General features: G+C 41.5%; 1 protein-coding gene across 3 annotated transcripts in view; it reads right to left on the reverse strand.

Annotated features, from left to right (window-relative positions):
* CACNB4 (calcium voltage-gated channel auxiliary subunit beta 4) overlaps nt 1–13,088 on the reverse strand; it is a 218,726-nt gene extending 205,638 nt beyond the window's left edge. Inside the window, exons 1-2 of one of the 3 annotated variants that reach the window (XM_074363669.1) lie at nt 10,936–13,088; nt 10,371–10,454 (exon numbers count right to left, since the gene is read on the reverse strand). In XM_074363669.1, the coding sequence (XP_074219770.1) occupies nt 10,371–10,454; nt 10,936–10,992 (141 nt within the window). In that variant the 5' untranslated portion in view covers nt 10,993–13,088. Of the gene's footprint in view, nt 1–10,370; nt 10,455–10,680; nt 10,891–10,935 lie in introns of those variants that run through there. The other 2 variants (XM_074363670.1, XM_010967867.3) reach the window with 2 other exon arrangements.
* Between the last annotated feature and the right edge of the window lie 5,382 nt (nt 13,089–18,470).

Genomic DNA, 18,470 nt, shown 5'->3' on the forward strand with positions numbered 1-18,470 from the left:
AGGAAGAAAACAGGTCTTCTGGGGCAGGGCCCCATCCTTGTCCGGCCCCAACTTCCCACGCCCAGCCTGGGGGTCTGCTGAGTTTCGACAGCATGTCCTGGTTCACACGGCTGGTTACACAACCCAGGGTCTGTTTCCTGTTGCTGTTGTTGCTTTAAACAAGGCCACAGTTGTGTTTGGAGGCCTGGATAATGGTGGATGTTTTTAGCGCATTTCTAAGAAGGATATATTTAAGTTTTGCCTGGTCTGCATTTTTTAAATAACTTGCCACACTCATTTTAAAAATGACACAAGTGGATGACTGGATAAAGAAACTGTGGTATATTTATAGGATGGAGTACTACTCAGCCATTAAAAAGAATAAAACAGTGCCATTTGTAGCAACATGGATGGACCTGAATATGGTCATTCTAAGTAAAGCCAGAAAGAGAAAGAAAAATATGATATCACTTATACATGGAATCTTAAAAAAAGACAAATGAACTTATTTACGAAACAGAAACAGACTCACAGACATAGAAAACAAACTTATGGTTACCAAGGGGGAAGGGGGTGGGAAGGGATAAACTAGGGGTTTGAGATTTGCAGATACTAACCACTATATATAAAACAGATAAGCAAGTTTATACTGTACAGCACAGGGAACTATATTCAGTATCTTATAGTAACCTATAATCAAAAAGAATATGAAAATGAATATATGTATGTATATAAAAGACTGAACTATTATGCTGTATACCAGAAATTGACACAATCTTGTAAACTGACTATACTTCAATAAAAAAGACACCAGTGAATGTATTTAATGTCACTGAATTATGCATTTAAAAATGGTTAAAATAGTAAAGTTTATGTTATGTATACTTTTCTACAATAAAAAAAATTTTTTTTAAAAACACCAATGTCCTTTTTTGTTTTTAACAATGAACACTTTTTACTCTTCCTCTGTAGAAATATTAAACAAAATACTTGGAAATATGAAATGTGCAATTTACCAGGTAAATTTAAACCCTGAGCATCTTTACTAATGTAGCAGAAATAGTAACATTAATAGTAATAATACCCAGAGTACACATTACTCTTACAATGTAGACTTGACATAGTTTTTAAAAAGATATTATTTGGTTTAATTTTCATTTTACATGATCAAGAGAAATATTTTATAGTAAAGTAACTGAATAAGACAACCAAATGAGAAACTGAGCCCTCGCTATCAGAAGGTCTCCCTACAACACTGAGACCAAAAGAATAAAAGAAAAATCCCCCAAACTAAATCACCCCTCAAGCTTTCTGAAATTAGCAGAGAATGTTTGCAGCTGACCTATTTCTCTCCCACACGACTGTGTTGATAATTGACTTTTGTCCCCCAGGGAAGTGCTCAAATATAATTGAGCAGCACCTGCCACACAGAAAGTACAGTTTTATAAACCCAATAATTCCCATAATATTGTACTTAGTTTGGGACTCGAGCACTCTGCCTTCTCCTTAACTGTATCTCCCAAGGAAGAAATATAATTATCAAAGCTGAGTTATTATGAACATCTAGATAAAATAAAAGAAGTATTTTGAATGGTAAGTATCCAAGACATTTCTATTACTAAAAACTATTACTAAAAATTATTGAAAATGATGGCAAGGACCACTTATATTGCTCACTTCTCCTTAATCCTGTCGCTCTCATCCTAGTACATACATCCCTTCTATAGATGAGAGTCACTCAGTTTTATTCAATCCTGATGACAAGGAGGCCAAGGTCAGGGATTTAATTTCCATGCAGGGCAAACAGTTATGCCCCTCCCCGCAAAATTCAGCTTTATGACCTGAGGGTGCAGCTCCAAAGTGAAGACAAATATGGTCCATCCCATTCAACCACAGCTTGCAATGCTGTCCAAGACTAGGCTTAAGAAAAGGCAAGTCCCTTTCCACGCCCAGGCCCAAGTTTACACATTTAGACCAGGAGCAACAATTGGAAACCTTCAGGCTGGTGCAGGGAATATGTTAAAGAAAAAATATGAAACCAGTCACAAAAGATCACATATTATTGTATGATTCCAGTTCCATGAATGTAATCTGGAATGAAATGTCCAGAATAGGCCAATCTATAGACAAAGACAGTAGGTTAGTGGTTGCCTAGGGCTGGGGGTGGGATGGAGGATGGGGAATGACAGCTAATGGGTACAAGGTCTCTTTCTGGGGTGATGAAAATGTTCTAAAATTAGATTATACTGATAACAGAATACAGCCTCTGAATTCCTGAAAGAATGACTCCCTCCTCCCTGCTCCACACACACACACACACACAACGAGGCCAAATGAGAAAGCCATGACTATAAAACAGCCCAACCTTAACAAGTGAAGATTTTACCCACCTGTTTGATTTGGAAACATAACCTTTGAGTTGTTAACCCTAGTACTGGGCCTTTGAAGAAGGAAGTGGGAGAGTACGATAAATTGATCTACACGAGTTACTATGCATTTCCATTACTGCTGGTCTTCCTTCCCTTAAAAAAGAAATTGCAGAAAACAATTTTTTTCCTAAGGAGTTAAAAAATAATATAAATTCAGACACAGTGAACACTACAAAAGTTTACCGTTGTTTGTGATTCTGACAACCTGAGAAAAAATGCAGATCCTTTTCAAGTTTGTTTATAAAATATTTTCTCTCAAAACAAAGACTACTGCTCCAGCATTTTTTAAAAATTTGTTTATTTATTTTTAACAGAGGTACTAGGGATTGAACTCAGGACCTCATGCATGTTAAGCATGCACTGTACCACTGAGCTATACCCTCTTCCCTCCTTTTTTTTTTTTAATTTTATGCTCCAGCATTTAAATTGCAACCCCGGAGAAAGATACCTCCACCAAAAGAAAAGAACATAAAATGAGAAATAAAATAGGCACAGTTTCTCATCCAAAGATTACAGTGAAATGATCAGAAAGATTCAGTAGACGTCTCTCATGTTTCACAGCCCCTAACTCACACTGTCAGTACATAAAATACAATGCTGAATGCCATCCCTTCAGAGTCAAGTAATTATCTCGGCTCTGTTTATGTGTATAATAAGAAAGGATATAGGAAAGTGTACAGAGGGGCATATTCTTCTAGTTAAAATAAGAACCATCGTCAAGGAATTTCAAAGCTCTGTGTAGATTTAAGCCAGGTGTGGGTAATTCATCAGCCTTCTCCATTTCTGAACGCAGGCTGCTGGAGCACACAGCTACTCATTACCGTTACTTGAAAGCAATAAAACTATTCCCTTAAAATTGAATCTGTAATTTAGCCTCTTCATTAATTCAGGCATCTAGTTCTAGTGCTACCCCATCTCCCTACCCCAGCTCACATGGTTAAATCGGTGTAAAACTTCTGACGTGTTGCTCTATAGTCAGGTTCATCACTTACACTGTTCTGGAAGGAAGGGTGCTATATTCTCTATCTCCACGTTTTCCTGGCTCAGGAAGGACGAGGGCATGTAACTGTGTGAAGGTGGGACCCAATCAGTTGCTTCAATCAGAATGTGGTTTTATGGGGGTTCTTTGGGGATAATAGCCTACCTCCTCTGAGAATTATCAATTTGATGGATTCTCATCTGGAGAGATAATATACCAAGAGGCTGCGTGACTGGGGGCAGTCAAGGAGGTGCTCTCCACCCCACATAGGGGAATACTGGTGCAACAGCCTGGGCTCAAAGGAAGTGAACAGCGTCTGGTGCTCTGTCTACACAGGGCACGGGCTCAGAAGATCGATGTGTCTCACATACACACTCCTGCTGGGAGCAAGCAGACGGAGTAGCCCTATTCTAGAAGGCACCCCTCTCCAAAGTGTTGCAGAGGCCAAATATGGCATGAGGCCTGCACGCCCCGCTCCCCACAATCTGTGGATATTTCCTGGGGTCTTCAGTGAATCCAAGCGAGAAGTAAGGACACTCAGCCTGCTTTAAGGCTACTGCTTTCTTCTGAGTCTGAGACTGAGAAAGAGTCAAACTCAGGGGACAATGATGAGCTTGGGCGATGCCACAACCTCAGCCAGAAGAGATGGGTCAGAACGAGATTTGCTGGGCCCAGCTGACCCCACTGAGTTAGCAGACTCTCCAGGAGTGAAGGGACTGGTTTCTGCAACTAGCTATGCCACACAGTTTGATGACACCCCATTCTCTTTAGCTCGGCCCTTGCTTTTTCCCGTGATGGAGAAACAGTCTCTACTCAGGGACGACACTGTCTGGAGCAGCATGTGGAGTAATTAAAGGGAGAGGGCCACAGCATCGTCAAGGTCATTTGCAGCTTAAGTTTCCATGCAGTGTCCTATAAGTTTCTAAGAGGATTAAAATTGGAATCAGAATCTATGTAAGCTTCAATAAAATCTTATCAACCTAAACTGAAGGATAAATAGTGCTTTATCCTATACCAATGAGATTTAGGGAACTCTGTGGGCCAAGAACAGAAACTCAACGAAAAGCAAAACTGACTGGTTAACTGGTTAGCTGCCCAGTAATTAGACTCTCAGTCGGAAGCTTCATAAATTCAATTCCATTTATTCAAGCCCGAGAGCAAGAAACACAGTTTGCCACAAGAGGCAGAGTTCTTTTCAGCTCTAGCAGATCTCGATTTGGGAAGATGCATTCCGGATAAAATTCACAAGGGAAATAGGTGTAAACTTTTCCTTAAAGTTCACTGTAACTGGATTTTACCAGTTAGCAAGGACGTTCTACTTAGCAGGTAAAAACTTCCAGTTTTGCTGATGAAAAGGATCCATTATTATCTTCAATGCAGCTAAAATATAAAAATGGTTGTGCCAGTCCTGGCCTGTTTTCCTCAGATCCATCTTCTCCTTTCTCTGCTCTACTTTCTGTCTCAGGGGCCAAGGCCTGCAGGCCATTTCCCAGGCTCCCGTGTCAGCAGGCGTCCAGCTCAGCCAGCGGAGACTGGGTAGGGGTGGGGGTGGGGAGCCGGAGGAAGGAAGAAGCCAGAGTTTTTCTCCTCATTCTCTCCACCCCAATTGGCTTCTTGAGCAGAGGCTGCATCTCCTCCATGTCCCTTGCTTCTACAAACAGTTTCCCAGTGGTTCCAGCATCTTCCTGGTGATTCTGGTCGCTGGACTCCAGCAGCACTGTCCTCCCCTTGTCCTTCTAGCCTAGGGCGATGGCGGCTTCCTGCTGTTGCTGACCTCTAGGTTGAGCTTCTAAGCTCTCCCATCACCTGTGTAATCGAGGCTCTCCATTCAAGTCCCTCAACTATAAAAATTCAAGCAGTTCTGTTTACCAGTTAGACTGTTCAACACAATCACTAGTACATTAGTAAGTAAACAAACAAACCTCCATGAATCATGAAACATGCAAACAAAAATTCCATCCCAAGATAAAACTGGGAAACAAATAGTCTCCAGATTCTCCAGCGGTGGCTTTGCTCTTCACAGTAACCATATAAATAAGGAATATTTCTAGCATTTAAGAGGAATAAATTCCACATGTCCTTTTGTGTCCATATCTCTGTATGTCTGTGTGCCCATCGGGATTATTCAGGGATGAAGTGTGTAGTGGTGGAAAAACTGTAGAATCTGAGTTGGGGTCTCCTGTTCCAGTTCTACACTCTGTATTGGTGTGACGTTGGTAAGGCCTCTCTGTCCTTGGGTCTGTGTTTCATTCATCTGAAAATAGGGAATTAAAGTACTTTCCCTCCACAAACTCTTCCTGTTCTAAAATTCTGTGATTCTAAGCTTATGGGTAAATTTTGCATATATGCATGACTCTAAGTGAATGATTATTCTTAGAGCTATGCACAAGGCATATACCTTCTGTTGATGAATCTGCATTTCATCAGAGAAATGTGTCTATAACCAGTGCTCAAATTAGAACCTGAAGAATATTTTTACCAACTTGTTTTATTATAGTATCAACTTAGTATCTGAATGTGTTTTAGATCTCTAAATATAGTGTGGGTTCACTGAATTATTGTAATGATCTTGTGATTAGCATACCTTAAAAAAATGAGGAACCTTGCTCTAAGGGAGCTGATTCCAAAGATGGCTGCAACAACATCTTCCATTCTACATGCTCTTTTGTAAGGTGACCTTGTTGCATCCATCAAAAGAGTCTATTTCCCCACCCTTTGAAACTGGGCTGTCCCTTTGATTCTGTTTTAAATGAGAAACTGCAACAGAAGTGACGTCATGTAGTTTTTGACACCAGGTCTTATTAAATCAGTAGCTTTAGCCTTTACCTCCTGGGATGCTCCTGCTTGGAACCTAGCCACCATGTTGTGAGGAAGCTCAAGCAACCATGCCGAGAGGCCCAGGTGGAGGAAACGTAAGCCCCCTGCCAAAAACCCTACTGGAGTTCTCACCCACCAGCCAGCACCAACTGCCAACCACATGTGTGAGGCTATTTTAGACCTTTAAGCCATCCCAGTACGCAGATAACATCACACAAAGACCTGTGTCTGGTCAGTACACAGAAAAAAAAAAAAAACTGTTGTTACTTTAATTCACTAAATTTTGGGGAGGTTTGTTAGGAGGCACTTTCTTCCCATTAAACAAAGAGCATAATATTGGAGCAAAACCTCATGCCTAAAATGTATCAAGCTGGTCCTCCACCCATCTGCTCTTCATTCATTCAAACGAATATTTATAGAACATCTACCATGCTAAATGCTGAGGACAAAAGGGAGACCAAATGCAGACATATCCTTTCCCTAGTGGAACTTATTATTTGGATGGAGAGACAGACATTAACAAAAAAATATAATTACATGTTAAATAGTTAATACTTAAATGTCAGTGTTAAATAAATTGTAATGATGCGATTGAGAACTAGCACAATGTGCTCTGGGATGAGGTGCATGGTTAAGGAACTGACCTTATCAGGGAAGTTAGAAAAAGGAGTGAAGACTAAATTTAGGTCTCAAGAAAGATTAAAAAGTCTGCAAGGCAGAGAAGAGAGCAAGAGCCCTCCACACAGAGAACTCAGCATGTGCAAAGGGCCAGTGGCAGGAGGCACAGTGGCATGTTCAGATCTGTGTCCAAGGCTAAGAAACCATGGCTTAAGATGAGGCTGGAAGCTGGCAGGAGCCAGGCCTTGTAAGATTCTGCAGCCCTCCCAAGGGCCGACTTAACAAGGAAAGGTCAACAAACTTATACTACTCTGATCAGATTTTCTTTTGAACCTCAGTGGTGAGAAAACTGGGAGTAACCCCAGTAAGAGTAACCAAGAGCATTCCACCACACAAGCTGTATGTGCAGTGACATCCATGGTATTTCAAATACTCGGCACACGTGGGCATTCTGCAATGCACATACCCTCCATCTTTGCTCTGTTTCACTGTATGATTTATGCACATCTATATCTCCATAACTAGATCATAAAATCCTTTGGGTACTAGATCATAAAATCCTTTGAGCTATGTCTCATTTATCTTTTCATTCCTCTTCCATGGTACCTAGTGCAGTGGTTGGCACATAGCAAATGTTCAATAAGTGTTTCCTAAAAATTTTAAATATGAATATATAATCCAGTCATAAATAGCCTGTCAAAAGTGACCTCCTGGGAGAAAATTCTACAGCCTTACTTGGAAAGCCATTTGAAGGGTATCAACACCCTTATAAAAATGTCTTGCTGTAAAGCATCATTCCTTTCTGATTGTAACCAGTTCCTGAGTTCTATCCTCAATGAAGACTGAGAACAGTCCACCATGTTTCCAAAGAACACCTTCTTTGTGTACATTTTGAAGATCATTACTGTGTACTGTGTCACTCCGAGCTCTCTCTCCTTTCAGGGCAAAATACTTGATCTTTTCACCTTTCCTCAAAGAAATCATTTAGTTGCTCCCTGGATTAATTTCAAAACCTCCATAACTCCTAAATGGTGGAGGGCAGCAATCTAGCAGACCAGGAAACAAGGTCAAAGATGCCTCAGGGATTTTACAAGCAGTTCTCAGGGGAGAGGCAGGCTCTCTGTATCAGTCTGTTCGTTTTCAGGCCAACTCACACATGTGCATGGGTATGTGTGTGCACACACTTACATGCGTGCATGTACACACATAGACACTAAAATTTTTACCAGCTCAAAGAATAAACACTGTTTTATTAGATGAGTTTGCCAACTGTCCTCTGTTTTTCACCACTAGCCCTGAACTACCCCACCCATCTGATTCAACATTCAACATATCTTTTTTTTTGGTGAAACTTTTCCTTCAGTATTTTTGTAAATGATATGGCAAAGAAATGAGCAGTACTATTTTTATTGGTATCCCCACTATTTTCTTCATGAGCAAAGGCATCACAAGATTGTGAAATGTATCAAGAATTCAAAAACAGTAAATCACAGGTCATTCTACAAAAAATGAGTCTCTAGTAACATAAACAGCTGTTGTGCTTTTTAAAAAATATTTTGTTAGCATTTGGATGAAAACTGTTCAATTTAATTTCAAAACATATCTGTTAAAATTCCATTTGGAATAATTTTTCATCTCTTGTCAAAGAAATAAAAATTCCTGTTATTTTACTGTAGCCATTATAGAAGTCTGTATTATGCCATTTAAACAAGATCATATATATAGTACACTTACTGAACTGTAACTGCTCACGAAAAATTATGTATTACTTTTGTGCAGAAAAATTAGGAAGATTGTGCATATAATATAATTAAAACTCACTTCTTAATTTAAATTAGACCATCTTATTAAACCAACAAATCCTAGTTCCAAAAAGACTTACGAAATACATGTTCTAAAAATCTGCATCAGTTTAAATTATTTCCCAAATTATTCAGTGTGCAGTCCTTTTTACATTTTTAAGCCAACACATAGCACCACACTTAACAAGAACTTACACATGCATCATCTCACTTAATCATTTAAACTGAGAAAAGAATAGAAATATTAGACTATTGATTGCTTTGTTTGTGCTTGGAAGAACAAAACATTAATGAAGTGATGGTGTAGATGAACTCAAAAGTTTTTGTCAAACAGCTCATGAAATACACTGCTATATAGCTAGTATTTGTAAGAATTTGCAATAATAAAATACTACCAAAAATAGGCACCTACAGAATAAACATAAACAAGATCTCAGTCAAATAACTCAATTTTTTGAAGATGAAGAATATGTTTACTTCATCAAATACATAAATAACCTTAGCACTTCAAAAAGGATAGAATACATTTTTAGAATGAACTCAGAATCCAAAATGTATTTAGTTTAATAATGTACATGCTTAGTATTCACCAAATTGAACAGTAGCACTAATTTCTGTTTCTGCAGAAAATATCTGCATAATAAATATTATGTAAATACGCTTTATAGACTTTTGGGGAGAGGTCTGAGTCCAATTTTGAGTCTAATGTCCATTTGTCATGGATAATCTGTTTAGATTGAGGATAATCACTGAAGAAACACTGTAGCTGCCATCATAGGTTAAAACACATTACACAATGCTCTGAGTGACCTAAAGGGAAAAGAACTTCCCAAGGTCACTCCAGGAGCCTTCAGCAGAGACCTGCGATAAAAGCGTCTTGGTGCGATGACCAAAGTCATCCCAGGTCACCCCAAATTCACAAACCTCGACAGTTTCTGTTCCAAAGAGAGATCAAGGTGATTCCCTTTTGCATGATCTCTCTAGTACCCAGCAGCTACGTAGGAGTGGTTTCTTTGCAGTACATGGACGGTAAGAAAATAATGGACCAATTTCCTGTGTCAAGGTGAAAGGCACCTCAGCATTCAGCAAAACCGGCGATCTTTAGCGCATTAACGGCGTACTAGAACCACGCAGATGAAAACCACCACTAAGAAAACAAACACTTAAGTTTAGTACCACCCGGACCCCAGAAAGGGAGTACCGGCCTTAGCTTATTTCGATTTAAACCAGATCCAGCTGTCTCTCCCTAAGAGAACCAAAGAATAGGTCCCAAAGTGAGACCAAACTTTCTGTTCAAAGTGTCTTTCTTTTGACCACAACTTGGAGATTTCTCTCAAAATCTAGACAAGTAAGAGTATTCAAACAGGGCAAAACATGAGACCCCTAACTCTCAGCCGAATCCAATACAGGTGTCCGGCCCCATTGGCTCTGGTCACTCAAGTTACACGACTTAAAGGCGTTTTCCCCACGCATCGAAGGTGCAGAGAGAAATACTTCCAGTCTTAAATTCAACGTCCCCGACCTAAACCAGGACCTCACCTACTTGTGTCCACTGCACAAACCAACTTTCCAGGACCCGAAGACTTGGGAGCGGGGGGCGGAGGAAGAAAGACCGCCTGTGCGGGCTGGAAAGAGGTGCGCGGAGACGCGACCGGCCGCTGCCGCACGTGGGGACGACGCTCGGCTCCCCGACCCTGCGCCGCGCGCTCGGCCTTCGGCCCAACCTGCTCCGCGCCCGCCTCCTACCTGTCTAAGGATGAAGCTGGTCGAAGTAGTGCTGCCATCGGATCTTTTCAACCTGCTCCTCCGGGTCGTGGTGCCTCGGGCCACCTGGACTCGACACACGGGGCCAGAGAGAAGCCGGTAAGGACGGTAGCGTGGAGTCGGACGACCACCCCTGACTAGAGTCCGCTTCCGGACCAGCTCCCCGAGGTTCCCCAGAGCCCGCACCCAAGTCTCCTCAGCGCTCCCCAGATACAGCCCCTACACCCACCCACCCACTCCAAGCCTCGACGGCTGAAAAGATGCCTGAGGAGAGCAGCCCACGAGCACCCACCACATCCATTAACAAAGACTCTCAGGGTGCGGGGTCCGAGTCCCCGGCATGGGCTGGGGAAGGCTGCGGGCTCTGGAGCGGGAGCTCAGAGACTGGACGAGGTGAGGAGGAGGAGGAAGAGGAGGAGCGGGAGGAGAAACGAACGCGGAGGAGGGTGGGGGAGCCGGGCCGCGGACTCCCAGGACTGGGGGCCCGGCGCGCCGGGCCCGAAGGCGGGGCGCGCTCGGGCAGCGGGGGGGGAGGCGGGGGCGGTACCTGCGAGGTGGGAGAGTGCGGCCCGTCAGCCGTCCCGTTCTTGGCGTAGGAGGACATGGTTCACCGCCGCATGGCTCGCCCGTGCGCGGTGGGCGGAGGGCGGCCGGGCCCCCGGAGGGTCGGAAGCGGGAAGAAGGGCGGGCGGCAGGACTTCCCCACCCGCTCCGGGACCCGCGCCGGCTCCCGGGCTCCCTGCCCGCACTTCTGAGTGCGCGACACCTTAAAGGGACCGAGGCGCTCCCCCCGCGGCCGCAGAGGGGTCCCGGGCAGCGGCCCCGGAGGGCGGAGGTCTGGCGAAGGGGGCTTTTTGGGATCTCGCCTACCCGAGCGGATCGAGCGAAGCGCTCTTCCACCCAGCAAGCGCCTTACATCAGAGCTTTCCAGAGGAGGACGGGAGGGGGAAAATCTGGGATGGGGGTGGGAGGATTAAAATAGTCTGCACAGTTTAAAATGAGACAAAGGTGGCACGGTTCACGAATCAGGACTTGGGAAGGGACGCTGGTGCAGTGTGGCAGGGAGTGGGAAGAGCCGACCCGGGTGTGTGTGAGTGTGTGTGTGTGCGCGCGTGTGTGCATTTGCTGCACTGGAATTTTAAAAGGGCAAGAGCCAAGTCTTCCTTCCGCGACTTAACTCATCAGACCACTGTGGTAAGCCATGGGGTTTTGTGGTTTGCTCTTCGTCGATGTTTTTGTATTGTTTTGTCAACTCGAGCTTCAGAACCCCGAGCCATATACATCCAGGCAGCCATATACATCCAGGCAGCCGCGGGAGACTGCCAGCCTGAGTCTGACGGAAGATGCAGCCCCGTAGGAGACCAGCATGTCCTAAGGAGTTTTGAAGGTCATGTTAGATCTGCTAAAAAGCAAGAATTGGCCACGTGCCTCCTATTTCTGCGCGGATAGCTGTTTTCAAGGGAGGAAACTCATCTTTGAAATCATACACAATCTTGGCTGTTGCAACCCTTGGTTTCCTCCTGCAAATACATACTGGAGATTGAGATCAAATTAAAAGTGAACTGTGGAGAGGAGGAATTTGAAGTAATAAAAAGAAGGAAGAGAAATATATGCAAATTCAAAAATAAAGAGACCCCATTTAATTATAGTTACTGCAGGAGAAATCCATCAAAATTGCTAAGTCAGCCCATGTCACCTTACATTCTAGTATTTTTTTGACGGAAATTGTTGTAACAATTGGTTGGCCTTATTGAGGGCTTGGTTATGTTTTACCATCCACCAGAGATTTCCGTTCCATTCCTATCCCCTTCACTTAATACAGAGCTTCATTTGTTTGTAACACTCTAATAACTAGCCTTGCCTCCAGGCTGCTGACTCTGCGTGCATGCACAAACACACACAAACACACACACACACACACACACACACACACACACACACACACACTCCATTCTGTCTACATACTACAGACAAACTATTTTTCTCAAATGTCTTTGCCCAAGTCACTCTATGCTAAAAAGCAATCATTGCTCTCAGCAGCCCACAACACAGAGTCCAAATTCCATGGCCCAACAACTAAGCCCCTCTTCTCTCCCCTGCTTTTCTGGTCACCACCTCATTTCTCCAACTTGATCTCTCTAACCAGATCTTCCAGCAAGCAGGCAGGTCTACTCATTATTGCATAAACATACCAAATGCAGTCCCACTTCAGACTTCTGCCTTGGAATGTGCCCAGTCCACACACCCTGCTGAATCTTAACCTTCCTCCAAGCCTGGCTCAGTGTACTCTCCCTCCATGGAAATCCTCCCTGACCACTCCAAGTCTGGGGAGTTTCTTGTGCCCCTGAAAAACTGGAACATTGATTCTCTGGGCACTTAGTACAGGCTGACTTGGCTTCTTTGTTCTCTGTGAAAATCTCCTAATTTCTAAAATAGGTTTTTAGCTTTCTATCATCTATTCTTATACCTCACCTACAGTAGATATTCCATAAAGGATGTGGGTGATGGTATGTCTGCCACTGCAGTAAAGGTAACTGTTTTAGTTACCTTTACAGTCAACTCAACCTGTTTTTAGCTCTCAGCCATTTTCCTAGCTGATATTTAATCAATACTGATAGAATGAATTATTATATGGGCCCTGGGATTTGAGTTTTCTGGCTTTCCACTGCCCACAGTCTTACTAACTTTGAATCATCAAAAAAGAATCTACAGCAGCATGACAGTGAGGAGTTCTCTGCACCTACCTCACAGCAAAACTGGTGAAAATTGTTTTTAAAAAATTCTTTAATCTATGGAAATGGTTCTAAGGGTACTCAGCAAATGGAGAAACGTTTATTCACGAAAATTTTTCAAAACTCAGTAAGAAAAGTTAGAGTCTGTGGTATTTGAACCAAGACCTGCTCATCCCCTCCCTCCTTCTATCCAGTTCATCACTGGTGCAGCTGAGAACACAGGGCTACCTCTCTCCTCAGCTCCCAGCTAGAGGGTCATCTTCCTGTGAGGGACAGGACACAAGCATTTATCATCCTGCGGCAGCTATCTGTTGCTGAGGCTAAGTTCCTATCAAATACAGCAGAGAGGTGGGGGCTCCCTTCTTTAGCCCAGCCCCCATTTGTGGGATGGGGGCATTGATCATAGTGCTACTGAGAATACTGGGACCCTGACTGCACATGGAGAGACAAGCCAGGGAACCTGGGATGGCTGCCTCTACCTATGAAGCACTCAGCTCCTACAGTGGTGATGTCACTCAGAGATACACCATTGTCCCTCCTCCCAGAACCAAAGCTGAAAGAATGAAGTTGGACCCCTGCCTCACACCACATACAAAAATTAACTCAAAATGGACCAAAGATCTAAATGAATGAGTTTTATATAAAAATGTAAAACTATTAGAAGAAAACGTAAATTTTCATAACCTTGGATTTGGCAATGGATCCTTAGCTATGACACCAAAAGCACAAGCAACAAAAGAAAAAAATTAATTGGACTTCACTTAATCCTTATCCAAAAGAAATGAAAATGCAGACTTATACATGAATGGTCATAGCAGGTTCTCTCATAATAGTCCCAAATCAGAAATAATCCAATGTTCAGCAACACTTGAATGAATAAACAAATAGTAGACTATTAATCAGTAATAAAAAGGAATGAACTACTAATACACACAACAATATGAATAAATCTCAAAAGCTATTATGCTGAGTGAAGCCAGACACACCCGAGTACGTACAGTATACTTCCATTTATATGAAATTCTAGGAAATACAGACTCACCTACAGTGATAGAAAACCTATCAGTGGTTGCTTGGGAGCCAAAGTAGGGGAAGAGATTGACTGCAAGTCAGAGGGAGGAAACTGTTGGAGGGTTTTGAAATGTTCTCTATCATTAACTGTGGTGGTGGTTTCACAGGTGTGCACATCTGTCAAAACACATCAAATTTCAACTATAAATGGGTGCAAATTATTGTACGTAAGTTACACCTCAATAAAGTTGATTAAAAAAGAGAAGGAAAAAAACCTGATCTAAGCAAGTAAAAATTGATATGTTTGGCTTTATTATGTGGGCACTGTTTGGCTTTATTAAAATTAAAAATATCTGCTCTGTGAAAGACAAGAGAATAAATGACAAGCACAGACTAGGAGAATATATTTGCAATACAGAAAGCTGATAAAGAACTTGTCAATAAAATGTACAAACAACTCTCAAAACTCAACTCTAAGAAAACAACCCAATTAATAAATGGACAAAAGATTTGAACACCTTGCCAAAGACGTATGAATTGCAAATAAGCGTATGAAAAGACGTCCAACATCATTTGTCGTTAGGGAAATGTAGATTGAAATGGCTATACAATACCAGTACATATCTATCAGATTGGCTAAAAATTTTTTTAAACTGACAATACCAATTGTTAGTGAAGATTAGGAGCAAAAGGAATTCTCATTGATTGACAATGGGTATGCTAAATGGCACAGCCACTTTGGAAGACAGTTTGTCCTTTTCTTAATAAGCTAAACATAATCTTAGCATACAATCCAGCAGTTGTGCTCCTGTGTATTTACACAATTGATTTGAAAACTTAAATCCACACAAAAACCAGCATGCAAATGTCTATGGCAGTTTTACTCATGATTGCCACAAACGGGAAGCAACCAAAATGTCCTTCAATAGGTGAATGGATTAAAAAAAGGAAAAAAAAAACATGGTAAATCATACAATGGACTACTACTCAGTTTTTAAAAAAAGAAGAATGAACTAACAAGCCATAAAAAGACATGGATAAACCCTAAATGCATTTTGCTAAATAAAAGAAGCCAGCCTGAGGCCACATTGGTAGCCTCATAAATGATTACATTTATATGAAATTCTAGAAAAAGTCAAGCTGTAAAGGTCAGTGGTTCAAGAGGGGGAAGGTTGACGAGATGAAGGAGGAGGTTTCCTAGGGTTATGAATATACTCTGTATGATAATGTAATGGTGGATATTTGACACTATTCATCTGTCAAAACCTATAGAACTTTATAGCACAAAGAGTGAAACTTATTGTGTCCAAATTTTAAAAAATCACTTAGGAAGTTGGAAGATTCCAAGATGGAATGCACAATGTGACAAAAGGATATTATTATTAATTATTATTATTATTATTACAAATATGTGAAACAACCTGACTGAAGGGCATGAGGGAAAAGGCTGCTGGCCCAAGTACCTCCAGAAATGAGTAGAGTCCATAAGACTGAAGGGAAAGGAACTGTGCGTAAGCAAGATGAAGTTGTTTCCAGAGCGGGGTAGGTTAACAACTCTGAAATCACTCCATCACATACATACTGGAATTAAACAATTAGGTAAATGGATGGCAGATGTCAGGAGGCAGGTTTTCTATGGTTGGAATGGAAGGTTACATATGAGCAGGGGAAGGTTTGGATGATCTGTGTGGTAATGGATTAGAGTCAGAGACATTGGTATAAACTCAAGTGTAGTTTGATACAGATTCAGATGGCTATATATAGAAATATTTATAGACAGGTATATATACACAGGTTAGTATACACACACGTATTTTCTTGCCCTCAACCGAGAGCCTAGAAATAACTACATCTCAGTAGCAACAAATGCATCTAGGATCCAGGTCTCGTTTCTAATACTGTCCTCTGATAAAAGGGCACCTTGAAGAAACGGCTGGTTCTAGGAGTGGGGCAGGAAATACATAAGCCTTGAGCATCTTAAAGTGCCAGGAAGTAAAGCAGCGCTTTAAAAAAAAAGATTGAAGGTATGTCAAAGGGATGCAGGAGCAAACAAAGAGCTCCCAATGGGCAAACTTGGAAAAATTTGAGCAATAAAATTAATTAGTATTAGAGTATATCCTAGAGTATAAAATAAATATCCATTAGCTCATAGTGATGAAAATAAATGATTGAATAAATAAGCAAAAGAGAAGAGAAAAACCTCCCATGCAGAAGAACTCCAAATATTCTATTAGATACTTCAGCCTTCAAGGAGGGAAGCACAGTTCCCTCTCCTTAAGTGTAGGCTTCACATAGTGACTTCCTTCCAAAGAGTGTAGCTTGGGAAGGGGAAGTGGAGAAACCTGACAACACCGCAGACGAAAAGTGTTCCAGACCAACACTGACAGCGATCAGGCTGATAGGTTATACCCTAGATACGACATGAGGAGGCAGGCACTTCACCTTGGGGGCCTTTTTTCCCCAGACCCATAACCCTTTTCTAATCATGAGGAAAACATCATTCAAATCCCGACTGAAGGACAGTCTACCTAATATATAGACTGGCACGCCTTAAAACTCTCAAGGTCATCAGAAACAAGGAAAGTCCAAGAGCCTGTCACAGCCAAAAAAAAGCGTACAGGGACATGATGACTAAACAGCCTGTGGGATCCTGGAACAGAAAAAGAACATTAGGTAAAAGCTAAGGAAATCTGAATCAAGCACGGACTTTGGTTAATAATAAGGTGTCAATTTGGGTTCATTAGTTCTAACAAATGGACCACAGTAATGTATGGTATTAATAACAGGGGAAACTAGGTGTAGAACTCTCTCTGTACTATCTTCACAATATTTCTGCACATCTAAAATGATCCCCAAATAACTTTTTTTTTAATTCTAAAATTTTATAGCTGGAGGGGTACTTAATAACCATCTAGAACAAACTCCACATTTAGCAAATTAGGACTCTGATCTCAAGAGAATGACTTGCTTAAGATCAGGTGCCATGATTAAACTCTGCTTTCCTTCCTAAAACACTGAACGCTGCCGAATCACTTTGTCAGCTGCAAATACTCTTAATAAACCTTATTCTGTCCCTTAATAAATACATCTTGCAAAGTGCTCCTATAGTCAAAATCTTGTCTGAGATGTTAAAAAAAATAACATGATTTGCAGAACTCACAGAGCTCAGAATCATGACAGTGGTTTCATATTTAAAAATCAAATCACAATACACTTTGTGTAGGGTCCACACATCCAGGAGAACATTTTGTATTTTTAAGCTAGGAGCATGCAAAATCACCATAGTGGCACATGGGCTCAATTGCATTTATATATAGGTTTGTATAATTAACCTTTTACACTTATTTCATAACAACCCCAGTGGAAATTTTCTGAGTTTTTATCTCAGAAATATCTACTTTGCCTTGTTGTAAAGAATTTCTCCAGAATTACCTCTTCTCTTTCCCCTCTGCCTCAATGCTCTGCTTCAGACATTGAAAATCTGTTCAAAAGACACATAAGCCATGGACCTTCAGTATATTAAAGATTATTATATTCTCAGAATTTGGAAAAAAAAGTCCATTTTCTTAACCCTAATAAAACGTATATACTACAAAACCCAGTGAAAATGCTTTTCTCTGGGTACAAATGATTCAGATGGTAATGGAAGTAAATTTTTAAAATTTAAGTTTGAAATCTAATTACTGTGAAGATGACTCACACATATCTTGCAAGTGGGGAATTATATTGAGATGCTACCAATTAGCTAATTTAAATTTTTTACTCTGTATTTCTTTTACCAGGTGTATTTGTCATCTTTGCTTTGATAACAAACAACCCTAAAATCTTAGTGGATTATAACCCCATGGAGCCCGTGGTTCTGGTCCAGGCAGGGGTTCTCTTGCTCTTATCTTCCTATTCCCAGGCCCAGGCTGAAGAAGCAACCCCAGTCTGAGACATACTACCTCTGAAGAGGGTAGAAACCAGGGAGCTACAGGAATTTCATGATGCCTCTTTAAGCTTCTGCTTAGATGTGGGCATTTTTTGCATCTGCTCAAATCCATCTGGCCAATGTATGACATGCAACCAATACCAGAATCACTGAATGGAGACACACTACTCCAGAAGTCAAGTGCTTCGCAGATATGTACAATCCTCTCCCAGGAAAGGGGGAGAGTGTAAAACTACAAACAATACAACCCCCCATCTGAAGGATAACTTACTGAACTGGAGAGTTATAAAATCTGGTCACCTCTATCCTTCATCATCCTCATCCTGCCATTTTTGAGTGGTTGCCATAAATTACACTAATTCGTTCTGTAACATTAAAGGAAGTAGTCTTCTGAAAGTTCAAATTAAG

The sequence above is a fragment of the Camelus bactrianus genome, chromosome 5 (genome assembly GCF_048773025.1).
Source record: "Camelus bactrianus isolate YW-2024 breed Bactrian camel chromosome 5, ASM4877302v1, whole genome shotgun sequence".
Classification (NCBI taxonomy): Eukaryota; Metazoa; Chordata; class Mammalia; order Artiodactyla; family Camelidae; genus Camelus; species Camelus bactrianus.